The sequence below is a fragment of the Ceratotherium simum genome, chromosome 11 (assembly GCF_057802395.1).
Source record: "Ceratotherium simum simum isolate JZ-2026a chromosome 11, ASM5780239v1, whole genome shotgun sequence".
Taxonomy (NCBI): Eukaryota; Metazoa; Chordata; class Mammalia; order Perissodactyla; family Rhinocerotidae; genus Ceratotherium; species Ceratotherium simum.
The window spans coordinates 55,649,241-55,665,936 of record NC_141910.1 but is presented as its reverse complement, the minus strand read 5'-3'; the positions used below and the strand labels follow the sequence as shown (position 1 = coordinate 55,665,936).

General features: G+C 40.2%; 1 protein-coding gene across 11 annotated transcripts in view; it reads left to right on the top strand.

Moving 5' to 3' along the window:
- Window positions 1–4,154, top strand: part of NCOA1 (nuclear receptor coactivator 1) — a 232,043-nt gene extending 227,889 nt beyond the window's left edge. For 8 of the 11 annotated variants that reach the window (XM_087437068.1, XM_087437070.1, XM_087437063.1 and 5 more), the window contains one exon: window positions 1,754–4,154. In XM_087437068.1, coding sequence (XP_087293194.1) covers window positions 1,754–1,924 — 171 coding nt within the window. In that variant the 3' untranslated portion in view covers window positions 1,925–4,154. Of the gene's footprint in view, window positions 1–1,611; window positions 1,669–1,753 lie in introns of all 11 variants that reach the window. The other 3 variants (XM_087437072.1, XM_087437073.1, XM_087437071.1) reach the window with 3 other exon arrangements.
- The last annotated feature ends 12,542 nt before the right edge of the window (window positions 4,155–16,696 follow it).

Sequence of the window (16,696 nt, the reverse complement as noted above, 5' to 3'; positions counted from 1 at the left end):
ACTGTGTGCTCATGTTAAGTTTCAGTGGCAGAATCTTCTTTCTGTTGTAGCCCGTCATGAAATCTCTGTTTGCTCCACTGTTTCTGTATTTGCCAAACAGAAGCTGGGGAGTGAGGTAGATAGAAATATGGAGACAGCTGTGCAGAAAAGGAGAAGGAGAAGACATGGAGAGGAGGACTGAGGAGGATTGAAGACCTGGGATGGGGAGGAAGCAAGACAGAGGAAAGAACAGCAAAGCAACACAGACTAGAGAAGCAGGAAGAAGGCTAGTAGGGAGATTGTTGACATGGGGAGAGCGGAATGCCAGGGGTGGAGCTCTTGAAGGAAGAGAGTAGGAATGAGAAGTCACAGAGAACAACGGGGTGCACAGAAGCAGCTAGAGAACAGACTCAGAGAGCTAGTGTATTTTAGATCCACAAGAAAGAGCCCCAAAGAAGAAGAAAACAAATGGGAGCATATGGCGGCAAGAAGCAAAATTTAGGAAAGTGGGGTGAGAGGAGGATCAGGAGAGAAACGATGCTAATCTAACTAGATTCATAGGTACTAAAAAAGCCCCACTCAGGAAATGTCTGCCTATCTGAGAGAGAGTAGATGGAGGTGTGGATGGATGGAGAGGACCAGGGGCCAGACTGATGCAGCAATTGGATGATTGGGACATTTGACATTTGGCCAATGAAGGGTACTGGAAAAACTTTTATTCAATTAGGATAGAAAAGTTTTCAGAAAAGCCAAGTGTAGTTAGCATGAATTAGTGATGAATGACCAAAAAAATGCATCACTAATCTAAAATACTTCACGAACCTATTAAACCTGAGGCACAAGTTTGCTAAACACTTGAGGCACTTATTTAGATGCACTTGGATGCCTGAGAAGGCATCTCCATTCTTGGTCTGGAACATTCACAAGTGTGATATTGGCCTTAATCAGTTCTTTAAATGACTTTTTAATAAGGCTGCTTGGTAAAGACTAACTTCTGGCTTTGTTTTCTCAGTAGAAAATGCTAGAACTATGCAACTTTAGACATTTTTAAGGAATACGTGTATTATAACTGAAAGTAGTTAAAGGGAAAATTCACACTGTTCTCAGCTAGTAGTTTACTGTTATTTTTAGTTCATGTGTTTAAATGGATTGTCTATCAGGAAAAAGAAGTTAAATATAAAATTGTTCTGCTAATATTTTGCTGTAATTCTAAAGTCAATCTGTAAAGGAGCTGTGCTATAGTACATTTAGATACTACACAAATCTTCTGGACATTAACTTTAGTAATGCTGATGTCCTATTACTGAATTGTGGTGGTGATGTTTTGCTAATACTAGGTTCAAAGCTCTTAATTTTCTAACATCATAAAGATTTTTTTATTCTACTAAAGTCATCCGTAGAATGTTTTTAAACCAGTTTTCCAAATAACACGTATTTTTTTAAACCCACCACTGGATACCCTGACTCTGAAACTGGGCTTTTCCCAATCTTGGCAGTATTAGCAATGATGCTCACTTTCAGTATTGATGTGAGCCTGTAGGAGGCTTGACCATTCCAATTTTGATTTTATTTTTAAAGTGTGAACTTTCCAGAACCCTGAGCAAAATGAGTGCAGCGATTTTCTTTTTGTAGGACAAGAAGACAGAAGAGTTCTTCTCTGTGGTGACTACAGACTAGAGGAATGCTCTAGTGAGTTTCCACTTCAAGTAGTACCCACTCATAAGCCGGGGGGGCAGACCCTTCTGTCTAAACACATCTTTTATTTGTGTTCCAGCAGGTGCAACAGGTTCAGGTGTTTGCTGACGTCCAGTGTACAGTGAATCTGGTAGGCGGGGACCCTTACCTGAACCAGCCTGGTCCACTGGGAACTCAAAAACCCACAGCAGGACCACAGACCCCCCAGGCCCAGCAGAAGAGCCTCCTTCAGCAGCTACTGACTGAATAACCACTTTTAAAGGAATGTGAAATTTAAATAATAGACATACAGAGATATACAAATATATTATATATTTTTCTGAGATTTTTGATATCTCAATCTGCAGCCATTCTTCAGGTCGTAGCATTTGGAGCAAAAAAAAAAAAAGGAGTTCACTTTTGTTGGGAGATTGAGAGATGTTTTTGTTTCTTTCTTTGTAAAGGCCTTGGATATTGAAAAAATAACAAGGCAGAACAGTTGGACAATCTATTTCTTGAGCCAAATTTAATTATTCTTATTTTTGTAATCAGTCATTGGCTTCTTATCTGGATGAAGGCTTTTGGAGGAGAACCAGAACGACAAGTTCCAAGGGGATGATGAAGCTCCGCCTCCACTGGCTCAGTCCCCACCCTGCCAAGGAAGAAGGGCCCGGTGGGCTTTGCCTGTGTCCATCCACCAAAGGCTGTCACGTGTCTCTAAATCAACAGCCCTCCCCTTCCCAACCCCAGGCAGCTTGTGTGTACAATCAGCTTCTTCTAGCAACTCTCTCTCTGTTGGCTTCAAGAGAATATTTTGCCTCCACATGTGTACTCCTTCTCCTTTTTTTAAAGATGGATTTAAACCAAGATGCCTCCAGGATCGAGGACGAAATGAGTATATTCACAGAAGAATCCAAAAAAATACAGTTTGGGGGAAAATGCAATAATTTTTGATGAGATGGGTGAAGGACAAGAAGTGAGTTTTGTCAATTACTGTAGATACAATTTTCTGATTCAATCTGGAAAAAAAGGCAGCCTGTTCTTTCTGCTTTTATTGTATTAACAGCTGAGGTAGCTAAAGTTATTTAAAATAAAATTAAATTTATGATCCAAGTAGCTTATTTTCCCCTTTAAATCTCACTGTAAATATATTTGATTTCTTGTAGAAATTGATTTCCTTCTGTTTAATTTTATGGTTTTATTATCATACTCTTGATTTTTCTAAATTTGTGTGTGAAATATAACATTGATTGAATTGCAGTTACATTTGGCTAGTAATATTTCATTATTTTAATAACTGTGACGCCATGTATGGATTTACTTTGGGGTTCAAATCAAAATGCCACTGCCAGAAAGAGCTGTTCCAGGTGAGCTAGAGCACACTGCCCTAGAGTGCCCCTGGGATCATGCAACTTGAGAGCAGTGCAAGGAATTATCACCAGAAGTACACAGGCTACTTGTACAGAGAAAAATTAGTACTCCAAGAAAATCTTCATTTTTTTTTTAGGTTGACTTTGGGAATTCGAATTTTCATCAGTAAAAATATAATTTCTCTATCCTGCTCTGAGGGTAATTGGTACCATATTTTCCCTTTGTGTCTTGTCACTCTGCCAAGTCTTATCTCATCCTGGTCTCTGAGTCAAGGACCCAATGAACTGACTTTCTAGTTCTAGAAGTTCCACCGCAAGGCCAGGAAAACTTGAGAAAGGTTTTGTGGAAGAAGCAAAGGTAGACCCCATCACTCGCCTTTACCTGCACCTCTGGGCCTGTGAATGATGACAGCATCTGACATTGTGCACCAGCTACCTCTGCTTCCATGGTAGAGAAAAGGCCATAAGAACTAACAATGGAAGAGGAGCGTGGACTCAGACATCAAGGAAGAAGCCATTTTCCCAGGTCCTCCTTTCTGCATCTCACCACCCCTAGTTACAAATAACTCCATTGAACAGCATCTATTCAAAAACTATACTGAATAAAAAGATTGGTGGAAGGGCTCACATGGGTAGCAACTATGAAACAGAAGTAGGACACTCAGTTACAAACATTGTGTCTTTTAGTTTTTCAGAAAATGCATCCCTGATTTCATTCATTCCCAGCTTGAAAGCCCAGCCATATTACTCTAGTCCCTACCAAACTGCTCTACAAGGTCATTTCTGTTTTGTTTGTGATATTTAGACGTGCAAACTTCAGGAAGTTCACCTTTAACTTCAGCATTCCAGATGAAGTTTCCTGACCCAGTGCTTTTGCATAAGGAACTAGAAAAAAAAAGTGGTAAGGAAAATTGGAGATGCTAATAACATCCTCCCCCCATCCCAACTGCACCTTAAAGTATGCATGTCACCTTCAAGGTTTTATAATTGCACTGTTTGTTTTATGTATGTACAGATTAAAATTATTGCTACATTTGAGGAAAATAAAATTGCTTGCTTCTATGTAATTCCTGTCATTCCACAGGAAATTCACTTTTCCAGCTACTGAATAGAATTTGTTTAACAACCTCATGGGTTGCCTCTTCATTTACAGGGAAGAAATGAAACTTACATCCTGCAGGAATTAATAGGATGATAAAAGAAAGGATCCCTGAAGCCGAAGATCCTCAGATCCTCAGCCTAATGTGAACTAGACCACTGAAATCTGAGAAGGTCAAAGTGAAGTCGTGATAGTGGGCCTTGAGGAAATTCTAACTTTGACCGTTTGTCTGATAATTAAACACTCTGGTCCTGCTGTTTCTTGGCCCAGGAGATCTGGTCCAGACAGCACTTCATGGCTACAAGATACCGTATCTGTCTCCATCATTGGTTTTTATATATTAACATTTATTATTATTATACAGATTATACAAATATTGAATCTTAGTTCAGGAGGCTCCTTCAATCTGACAATGTATTTTATAAAAATTAGGCCCTGTTTCTTGTTTGTGTGTTTTTAAGGCGGCCTAAATCCACCAACACTTGGCTAAGTAGTGCCAGGGTAAGGAGGATAAACAAATGTGATTCTAGAGGGCAAGGAAGGGTGTATATCCCACATTCCTACACATAAATACACACAGATTTGGTAGCTCTTGTCTGAAGTCATATTTATGGGGGAACAAAACCTTTTTTCCCAAAGTTAGGATAAAGTAAAAATAATACTTCTCTTAAATGAGGCTGAACATTGATTTAAATTTATCCTGAACTAGGAGTGGGAAGGCCATTAGAAAAACAAGTAGAAACAACTGAGGAAAAAGTGAGGTTGATATAGAGAAACTTCATCTTCTTTATGGTTTTGCCTAAGATAGGTTCTGTACCTAGAAACTGTCTCCTGGGCTCTGACAATCAAAGAAAAAGAAAGGACAATTGTCTGCTTACAAAGGAAGATGTGCTGATTTCCTTGTTGACATTAACTGCTCTTCCCAGAAGAGCAGCTCCACTTGAAAAAAGTCAGTAATTCAGAGCAAGCTTCATCCTTGACCGTTCCTGTACTTCTGAAAAAGATCTTGGTGATTTAATTAAGCCCATGAATTCTTTTTATTGGAGAAAACTGCCAAAGGAAGCATTCTTCCATCCAGAACCTTTTCTGCCAGCACTAAATTAGTTTTCTTTATATATTTTATTTTCATTGCCACAAGAGCTTTTAACAAGATTGAAGAATCACAAAGCTCTGGCCTCATTCACTCATTCGACACATTTTAATGTCTTTATTCAAGGCACTAGGGTTATGGAAGGATCCAGACAGACATGGACCTGCCCTCCCAGAGCTTGTATTCATGTGGAGGGACTTACATGGTTATAATCACAGTTGGATTATAAGTGGTATAAAGCAGAGTTAGAAGTTGCTTTGTGAGTGAGACCTTGTCTGGAGAGTCAAGGAAGGTTTCCTTGAGGAAGAAATGGCATTTGAAGTGAGGTTTGCAGGGTGATGAGGAGGACGCTCAGTGAAGAGCAGAGTGAGGAGAAGTCTTCTGAGGAACAGCACGTGTGAAAGCCTGGAGACAGGAAGGAGCCCCAGAGAGGTGGATTTTTAAATTGGTAACCAGTGTTCTTGAGTTCTCATAAACATTTTATTAGGATTATGTCAGCTGGTGGACTGGAAAGTAATTTAAATCAGCCTTTGGCTCCAGAAGGAACATGAACTAGGCTCTGGGATCCTCACTTGGAAATTGTGCCAGCCAGGAGCTAAGGTCTCTTCCATAACTAGCCCTATCCAGCCAGAAGTACAGGCTTTTATATCTTTTACATAATAATATGTTGTAGCTGAAGACACTATTAAAAACATTCAGGGAAAATAAATTTGTACTGTAACAATTTCTAAGGTGCTTTTAGGTACATTATCTCATTCAATCCTCTGCAGTCCTTTGAAAGTTGTTGTAAAGAGAAAACTATAAAAGGTTATGACACAAACACTGTTTATCAGTGGAATTGGGACTTGAGACCAAGTCTTCTAATTCCAAATTCTGGATTCATTATCCTGGACTATATGATTTAGAACTGATTTGGAATCTGCAGACTTGAATCTCATTGTGTGACCTTAGGCAATGCTTTCTTATATGAGTTAACTTTTTAAAAAAGGCTTTGAAAAGAGAGGTGAGAACTTAAGAGCTGAGAAGAGAGGACCTGGCCCTGCTCTGGAGGCAGGCAGAGCCTGACCTTTGGAGGCCTAAATAAGGATGAGCTTTGGCATAAGGTCAGCAGGGTGTCCCACTACAGTTGTGGGAGAGGCATTCTGTCCCTGCATATCTAGCCAGGAAATGAAAAAGGGTCCATGAAACTGCAGTTTCCTCTCCTGAGCTTAAAAGAATTTTGGAAAATGTGGGTTCTTTGTGGGGCAAGTATAAAGTGACAGAGGATCCTTATTGTGAGACAGGAAATTTGGTTTCTTGGATCAGATCAGGGAAGCATTCACTTTTCTCTGGCTACTAATCCATCTGCAGACAAGAATCTTTCTCCTATGCTAGAGTTTGGCTCTGGTCTAATCACTTGTGCTTGCCTCAGAACTATGGTAGTTTGTGCAACCAACAGAAGCAAGCAACGCCCACAGTTATCTGGAACAAACCTGAGACATTGGTCTGAGAAAAGAATTAAAATGTTAAAAGGAATCGTTTTTATTCCGTCAAGTTTTCCTCCCACTCCAATGCCCAGAGATCCTAAGATACAGAGTAAAACAAAAAACCTTGGACCAAGGTTTTGGTATTTATTCCATTTTTGATGAGCTGTTGCAGTGCAGATATTGTGATAGGCCGTATGGAGAATACAGAGATACTTGCCTGAAGCTGCTTCCTTCCTAATAATGGAGATTCTACATCAGTTAAGAAATACTTTTTCTTTCTACTCTGCCAAGCAATATGCTAGACTAATACTCTTGGCTAATAATTTCTTAGTTTGTACAGCACATACAGTATGTCATTTGATCTTCAAAATCCTATGAAGCAATTAGAGTAGGTCATAGCCCCATTTTACAGATGGTGAAACTGAAGCTCAGGTTTTTGGTCAGGTAGCCAGGAAGTGCTGGACCCAAAAGTCAATCCTTGGGCTTTGGGATGAAACCTACCATTGTTTCCACTGCACAATACAACTCTTAGAGATAAAAGCATATTAGACAGTAACACATAAAGATTGTGGGAATCCTGATGAGGTAAAATTGTTCTCTGGAACTCAAGTTCCTTAGAAGTCTGTTGGGGTTTCCATTTTGAAAGTAAACTGGGCACTAATTTTGAGTTAAAGTACTGATTTTTTTCATGTTTTAAATTTGTGTGAGGGTAATAAGTTCTCAAGCAAGTCCCTATACTCTCCCTGAATTATTTCATCTTTTCCCTTGAACTCAGTACCACTTACATTAATATGCATCTTAAGTCCACCCTTCTAGCCAAGATCTCTCTCAAGATCCAGTCCTGAATTTCCAACTGGTAAACATTACCACATGGCCTCCAGCACCTCAAACTTAAGTCCCAAACCAAATAACTTCTCCACAAATAACCTTCTTTTATCCCTTATCTGAATTAATTGCATCATTTTGTTAGTGGTCATTTTCTTTCTTTTTTTTTTTTATAATTTTATTTCTTTTCCCCCCCAAAGCCCCAGTAGATAGTTGTATGCCATAGCTGCACATCCTTCCAGTCGTTGTACGTGGGACGCGGCCTCAACATGGCCGTAGAAGTGGCGCATCGGTGCGCGCCCGGGATCCGAACCCGAGCCACCAGCAGCGGAGTGCGCACTTAACCGCTAAGCCACGGGGCTGGCCAAAATTAGTAAGGCACTTTAGTGGTCATTTTCAACAACTTCCTCCCACTCATCTCACCAAATTGCAAAAAGTTATCCTTTGAAGTGCTTCACAGCTATCTTCTCCTTTCTAATTCTATTTATCACAGACCAAATTCAGGATTTAATTATCTTTCTTTGGATGATTACAATAACCACCTTTATGCCTTTTACATTCATTCTTCACAAAATTATCAGAGAAATCTTTCTAAACATGACCTTCAGAATCTATTAGTGACTACTTTTTGCCTATAGTTGATTTGAAATCAACCTAGCTTTTAAGCTTCCTTACTCTCTACACCTTCTCTAAAGAAGTGGTCTTTATTCCTGATTTTACTATCTATGTTCTCACTTCCATTGCCATATTTATTGTCTTTCTTCAGCCTGTAATGCTCCTACTCGTCCTTCAAGGCTTCAGTTTAGATGCCCTTTCCAAGAAGACTTCATTGGTCCCCACACTTAGAGTAGCCCCCTCTTCTGTACTGTCTTGCTGCAGTGTTTGGGCCTCCATTTGGCACTTGGTTATAAATACATCTATTTTCTCCATCACCAAATTATAAGCTTCTTAAAGAAGAGGTCCACATCTCTCTTTTTGTCCCCTACTATGTTCCTTCCACGTAGTAGGCTCTTAACTGCTGATTGAAGAAATAGGTTCAGAAGCAGTATTTTAAATAAGAGAAAGGAGCTGATGCACAGACCAGGCACTGAGTTGTCTTCCTAAAGACCTGATTGTTGAGCTAATGGAAGATTGCAAGGTGTCAAAGAGTTCAAGACAATGTCATGATTCTGTCTTGCTGATTGTTCCTTTTTTTCATGAAATGTGAGCCTCCACAAATTTGGAGAATTTGCAGAACATTAGCAGTTATCTTTAATACTTCCACTTTTTAAGGATGGTGTTTTAAAAAAAATTAATGCACATGTAAGTTGCTCAAAAGTTACACTTTTTCATGCTCTCAAGCTTTATATTTATAGTTGATATATGCTTTTGTTAACCTTTACTTTTCTCAGAAATTACCTCTCCACTGAAAATCAGCTGATTGGGTTGACTATAATCCTTTCCAATTACCCAAAATGAGTATATCAGATGCCATGCTATCTCTTTCACCTACAATATAATGCTGCTGAGAAGTGATTCATGATAAAATTAAATAAGAATAAGATGGCTCTTTGTGAAATTTCTGTTAGACTGGCTTTTAAAACCAGTGCCTCTGGAAGCTGAGTGACTTAACTTGGAAAGTGGACAGATAGGACAGGTCAACGAAGAGGAAGACCTTCCTCTAACAGAACAAATGTCCTACCTGGAATTCCTTTCCTCATTCCTGAAGAGCCAGCCCTGCTCAGTTCTGCTTTGTTTTCAGATCTAAAGTAATTTATCATACACCTGCCTGTACTAAACTTTAGGCTGCATATTTCTTGTTCATTTTCCTTTTTAACTTGCAAACTTTCATAAAATAAGCATTAATTTTTAAAATTAGCTTTCCTTTTTAACATTCTTCTGATGTTAACAATTGTATTTTAAATGATAATTACCTAGTAAGCTAGACTTTTAGAGTTCAACCAAAATAAACTGGGAAAAAGGCTCCACATAGAACATACTCAGTTTAAAGACTCGTGCACATCTAAGCTTAAGCTTCAAAAATTCTTCTTACTTTCCGTTGAAAGCTTTTTTAAAGCCTTTTATTAATGATATTAAGTGTATAGGAAAGTAGAAAAAATAGTGTAATGAACCAGATCTAAGTTTTTTTTTAAAACAATTTTTTATTTATTTTTTCCCCCAAACCCCCAGTCGATAGTTGTATGTCATAGTTGCACATTCTTCCAGTTGCTGTAGGTGGGACATGGCCTCAGCATGGCCGGAGAAGCGGTACGTCGGATCCGAACCCTGGGCCGCTAGCAGCGGGGTGCATGCACCTAACCGCTAAGCCACGGGGCCGGCCCCAGATCTAGGCTTTTAAGTCGGTCTTTGAAATGTGATTTTTTTTTTTTTTTTTGTGAGGAAGATCAGCCCTGAGCTAACATCCATGCTAATCCTCCTCTTTTTGCTGAGGAAGACCGGCTCTGAGCTAACATCTATTGCCAATCCTCCTCCTTTTTTCTCTCCGCCCCAAAGCCCCAGTAGATAGTTGTATGTCATAGTTGCACATCCTTCTAGTTGCTGTATGTGGGATGCGGCCTCAGCATGGCCGGAGAAGCAGTGCGTTGGTGCGTGCCCGGGATCCGAACCTGGGCCACCAGTAGCGGTGCGCGCACTTAACCGCTAAGCCACGGGGCCGGCCCTGAAATGTGATTTTTATAACCCCAAATAAAGAGAAGACTTCAGTCACTTTATCAATTTCCAGCTCAAAAGTAAATTATGGTTGGTCTTGGGAATCTTTAGACTTAAGGGTTTGTCTTTTAAAATATTGCACAATAGCTATTTTAAAGATTTTATTTATTTTATTTTTTCCCCCCAAAGCCCCAGTGGATATTTGTATGTCGTAGCTGCACATCCTTCTAGTTGCTGTATGCGGGACTCGGCCTCAGGATGAACGGAGAAGTGGTGCCTCGATGCGCACCCGGGATCCGAACCCGGGCCACCAGCATTGCAGCGCGCGCACTTAACCACCAAGCCACAGGGCCGGCCCATACAATAGCTATTTTAAAGGATGATTATTTTTAAAGTAATAGTAATAACAATATATATTTTTCAGTTAACAGATATTAATTTAATACCTGCTATTTGCCAGGTAGTATTCCAGGCACTGGGGCAAATAAAATCCCTGCCCTCGTGGAATGAAGGTTGATTGACAAATGAGCAAAATATGTGGTGTGTCAGATGATAAGTGCTGTGCAGGAAAATTAAGTAGGGAAGGAGGGATAGAGAGTACTAGTGGAGGTGATGGTGGCAGCTTAAAGCAGGAAAGTTAGAAGAGGTCTTCAGAGACGGTGATATTGAGTGACAACCTAAAGGAGGTGAGAGAGTGAGTCGTGGCAATATGGAGAAAGAGCTTTCTAAGCAGAGGCGCAAAAGTCTTAAGGCTGGAACAGAGTGAATGAGGAGAATAGTAGGAGATGACGTCAAAGAGGTAATAAGGGCCAGGATGGTGTAGGGCCTTACAGACCAATATAAGAACTTTGGCTTTTACTCCAAGGTGGAGAGCCATTGGAGGATTTTAAGCAAGGGAGTGACATGATCTTATGTGGGTTTTGGAAGGATCACTCTGTCTTTGTGTTTAGAATAGTTGTAGAGAAGGCACATGCAGAAGAAAGTAGACCTGTAGGAGACTATTGTAACAGCTCAGGCAAGAGATAATGACTTGGACCTGGATAATAGTAGTGGAAATTGTGAGAAGATTCTGGATATATTTTGAAGGTAGAGACAACAGCATTTGCCAATTTATCAGTGGAGTGTGAGAGAAGACTCATAAATAACTCCAAGGTTTTTGGGCTGATCAATTGGAAGGATAGAATTTCTATTAACAGAGATGGGGAAGAGAAGCAGGTTTACTTCATTTTCTGTCTTGATAAGTTTGAGATTCCTGTTAGACATCCAAAAGGTGGAGATGTCAGGCCAGCAGTTGGATATATATGGGTCTGAAACTTAGGGTAGTAGTAGTGGCTGAAGATATTAAATTGGAAGTCAGCACATCAGTGGTTTTTGAAGCCATGAGATTGAAAGATGACTGGAACCGAGGTCTCTTAATTAGGCCATCTCTCTCAAATTAAATAATCATGCCAGAGTAGAGTTTATTCCAGGAACAAAGATGGTTCAATATTTGAAGTCTGGAAATGCAATTCACCGCAGTAACAACAGAGAAAAACCATATAGTCATCTCAGTAGATGCAGAAAATATATTTGATTTAAAAAAAAATCCATGTATGAATTTTTAAAAATTTAGTAAACCATTAAGAGAAATTCCTTAATATGATACAGAATATTTGCTGAAACTCTCAACAAATAACATATCTAACAGTGAAGATCTAAAAACATTCCCATTTCAGTCAACAGCAAGTCAAAGATACTTGTTAGCTCTGCTATGATTGTACTAGAGGTCCTAGCCAGTGCAAAGACCTGATTTGACATCTCCACGCAGCAGTAAGATGAGAAAAAGAAGTAAGGATGATGATTTCATTGAAAAAGACTAAATTGTGTGTGGTGATGATAGTTATATAGTGCTTTTATGGAGTATTGTTTAAATTGATGATCATCATAAACTTGTTAGGAGTTATTCACAGGTGAGGAAACTGAGGCAAAATTGCATAGCCATTCAGTAGCAGAGCTGACTCTTCATCTCAAGTCTTCTGGGATTGTACCTGCCTTACCTTTTCCATTTGTACCATAAAGAAGTAACACCATATTTCTTATGGCTCAGTTTTCATTCCTGCAGCCATATCACAGTCTTGTGCCTCCATTATTTCAAACAGCCTCCTTACTGATGTCCCACCTTTCCTCCTCATTTCCAGCAAATACATCTTGCACCTGTTGCCAGCTCAGTCTCCCTCTGGGATCATTAGCACTTCTTCAGAATGCCTACATCCAATGGAGGAGGTGGATCGCTTCATCCCCACTTCTTCCTTTACAGAATGAGCTTAATTAACATAATGCTCCTGATCTGTTGCTCCACTCCTTACTCTTCCTCTTGCAGGTTGAAGGAATAACCTAGTTGGTGGATGATTGCCTTTGGTCCATGTTTCTCAATTAGGTGGAACTAATCTATCCAAGTTTGACAGATTGACTGTGGGGGGATTTGTTCTATCTTTACGTCTGCAAATGACAGTAGGAAGGAGCAGCTTTGGCGAGTATCTGCTCTGTATACTCACACTTTCCCATAGGACAGGAAATTAGCAAGCCCATTTAGGCTATCACATAAAGCTATATCTTCTAACTTATTGATAATAAATGTGATATTTTGTTTCTCCATCTGCTTTTTGTTTTATTTCTCAAGAACCTAGGTTCAGAACTTGGGTGCCACTTATTTGGCCCTTGCAAAAATCCCCACAACTAAAATCCAGCATTAAGCCAGCATTCAAGACCTACCATGTCCAGGTTTTAAAAGTAGAGAAGGAGAAGCTGGGGCTGTGCTAAACTTGACCTCAAAGAACAGCTAAAACTTGTGAGGCAATCATAACTGAGGGCAGTGGTTCTCAGCCATTTTACCACACTAACACCTTCCCATTAGTAACAGTGGTCCACTACTGCCAACATTCTCAACCAGGAAGCAGGAAGGAGTGCACACCCCTAGGACGGCATCTCAGAATCTGTGGGGAAGATGTATGTTGATTAAACAACAATAAAACAGGCAATTTTAACATGCCCCTTTCAGGGAGCCCTCTGGATTCTGCCAGCCCCGTGAGAAGCCGTGACCTGGGCGCTGATCCTCAGCTTTACAAGTTCAGAAACTCAATCTTCTCAGCTCATCCAGTGATAATTGGGCTCTAGGGTATTGAGTCACACAACTCACAGTCACAGGAGGCTGACTTTTAATCTAGAATGTCAATCAACCACTTTAAAGTGGAAGATACCGCTTCCCAGTGCTTGAACTACTCATGACCCCTTTTCAAACCACTCTCTAGCTAGTATCTATTTGGCTGAAAACCAAATTAGTAACCAACTATGAGAGGTTAAGAGAAAACTGAACTGACAAATGACTTGGTTTTCAATCTTAGTCCTGCCACTGGCTTTGATCTTGGGCAAGTCAAACCTTTCTGAATCTGTAAACTTGAGACAAGACTGCCTGCATCACAGAATTGTCAGGATTGATCAGCACACAGGGAGGCACTTTGTTAATTATAAAACGTTTTTCACATATAAGAAACTTACCAAAGCATAGGAAATTATTTTCAAGGATGTATCCCCTTTTCTAAGGCTTGCAGCACAATCTTTGCTCTATTGAAGAACACACCTTTTGTTTTGTTTTGTTTTGTGAGGAAGATTGGCCCCTGAGCTAACATCCGTGCCCATCTTCCTCTCTTTTGTATGTGGGACGCCTGCCACAGCATGACTTGATGAGTGGTGTGTAGATCTGCGCCCGAGATCCGAACCCATGAACCCCAGAAGGCTGAAGCAGAGCGTGTGAACTTAACCACTATGTTACCGGGCCAGCCCCCACACAGCATTTTTTGTAAGCATGGTATGCACGGCCAGATATACTGTACTTAGTGCCAGATTCTTGCTCTCCATCTTGACTTCTTCCTGGAAGCACATTATACACTATCGGAATGTGTTGATTCTAAGTCACACACATTTATTGTTCACCTTTTAGGTTGCTGCCTCCTGGGACCAGGCTGCTTCTAGATAACACCAGAATTTCTGATTCAGTAGGTCTGGGGTAAGGCCTGAGAATTTGCCTTTCTAACAAGTACCGAAGTGATGCTGATCTAGGGACCACACTTTGAGAACCACTGGTCCAGTTCAAATGATAATGGTCCTAGCCGATACTAATAAAAAAATCTGCTACTTCCCTGCTATTGTCTCGCTCTCACCCAGGATCAGCACATAAGTACCTGTCTTTTTCTCTCTTGGGTAGAAGTTTATGCTATTTATGCCCAGATCTCAGCTTTAGGGATTTATCTCTCAGCTATATAGACTCATCTCTCTTTGGCTTTATCACTATGTCTCACAGCAGAATTCAGAATTAAAAAAAAAAAATTTTTTTAAGATGCAGTGTCATTTGGAAATATTTTCCTAATTGTCTTGAATGGAAATAGCAGGGAGTACTTAATGATTCTGGATGGTATCACTCCCTAGCAGATAAGGAATGAGACAACTGGCTTACTTGACTGAGAGGTCTTTGAGGGCTGTGTCTTATGTCTTTTTATGTTTAGGTTCGAGCACCGTGTGACCAGGATGGTCCCAAGGGATTTGTACATACTAACACATTTAATCCATATAGCACTCCTGTAAATTCCTATCCTACAGATGAAGGAAGTGGGGCTCAGGGAAGTTGAGTGACTTGCCCAAGTTCACACAGCTTGAATGTATGAGAGCCAGGATTTGGACTCAGGCCATTTGACACCAGAGTCTGAACTCTTAACACTATCCTATGCCATATAATATAGTACTCAAGGAGTTTGTTCAGATTTATCAAAGGCTACCTACTTCCGGCTTCATAGAAGAACATCAAGACGAGGTATGGTCAACTTCAACTTTCTTCCTCCTCTGATGTATAAACTTGTGTGTGTCTCCATACCTTTCCCCACTTCCCTTCAGTCTCAAAAATGGTTTCTTTCTCTCTGTTCAAGGTCAGTCCTTCCCTATGTCTTGACCCCATCTCTTCCCATTTTTTCTGGACTTCTTTCATCAGTTATTATAGTTAGGAACTTCAAACTCTCTTCTCCTTACCCACCTTCTCCTCACCCATCAACTTGCTCAAGCATCCAAGAAAATTTCCCCTATGGGACCCAGCACTCACCTTTTCAGCCTCAATCCAATTATTATCCTCTCCTCCCACTCAAGCTTCTTGAAAGGATAGTCTCCATCTCTTACCTCCCCTCCCATTCTTGTCTCAATAGACTCCAAATGATTCCCACCCTCATATGCTATTTAAACTGCTTTCACCAAGTTAACCAATATGTTCCCAATTATTAAAGGTTTTCAGGGTTTTTTTTTGTTTTGTTTTTGTTTTTGCTGAGGAAGATTCACCCTGAACTAACATCTATGCCAATCTTCCTCTACTTTATATGTGGGTTGCCGCCACAGCATGGCTGATAAGTAGTGTAGGTCTGCACCCAGGATCTGAACCCGCGAACCCAGGCTGCCGAAGTGGAGCATGCTGAACTTAACCACCATGCCACAGGGCTGGCCCCTTCAGTTCTTATTTACTGGAATTCTATGCTTGGCTTGATTGCTCTCTCCCCCTTCAAACTCTATGGCTTCACTTAGCTTTCTGGGGTTGGGTTCTGTTCTCAGCACTCTACCAGTTCTTCCTGGGAGGCCCTATTCACTTTCCTACTTTCAGGTGACCATCTCTTATAAATGAAAATCTTTGTATCTAGTATCTTAGTGGCCTTAGTACTTAGGGTGTGTGTGGGGAAAAGTATACCCATATTACCTTGTACATTTCTCTCTGTATTAATTATCTATATATCTGTCTTTTCACTAGACTCTTAACTACCTGAAGGCAAAAGTTGTTTTATTCATCTTTATATCCTCAGCTCTTAGTACAGCCTGCCACAGTAGACATGTAACAGATATCTGTTGAACAAAGTATAACTTTGCTTTACAGATGTCCAAGCAATTTCAGTAGATGTCTCCATGCTTATAGACATATTTTAAACATTGTACAGAGTGTTATAGATGTTCAGAGAACGTCTGTCATTTTTGGTTGGTTAAGACTTTGTGAAAGCAATAGTGCTTGAGCCAGAAATAGTTTAAGTAAAGCCAGAGGCAGGAAAGGGAGAGGAAGAGTATTAACATTCGACTGCAGGCCAGAGACTAGAGGGCAGCAACTGGAATGTCTTCGTTGAAACATCAAGTTTGGATAAAGAGACAGAAAATTCACCTAAAAAGATAGGTAGGAAACATGAATGTGGAGGGCCTGAAGGCTAAGCTAAGGAGTTCTGACTTTGTTCTATGGGCAACTTAGAGCTGGTACTGAAGAGGGTGCTCAATGATCCTATACAAACCTGGTGGCAGAACACCTGCTGCACTGTAACCAGGATACACTAGAGGTAAGCAGACCAATGGGACACTGATGAGCAAAACAAGAGCCTGATACGGGATGGGAGCACCAGAAACTACAAGAAAAGAGATGTAGTACTTGACATATTTCATCAAATCTAAAAAAGAAAGAAAGAAAGATATATATATATATACACACACATATTTTGTT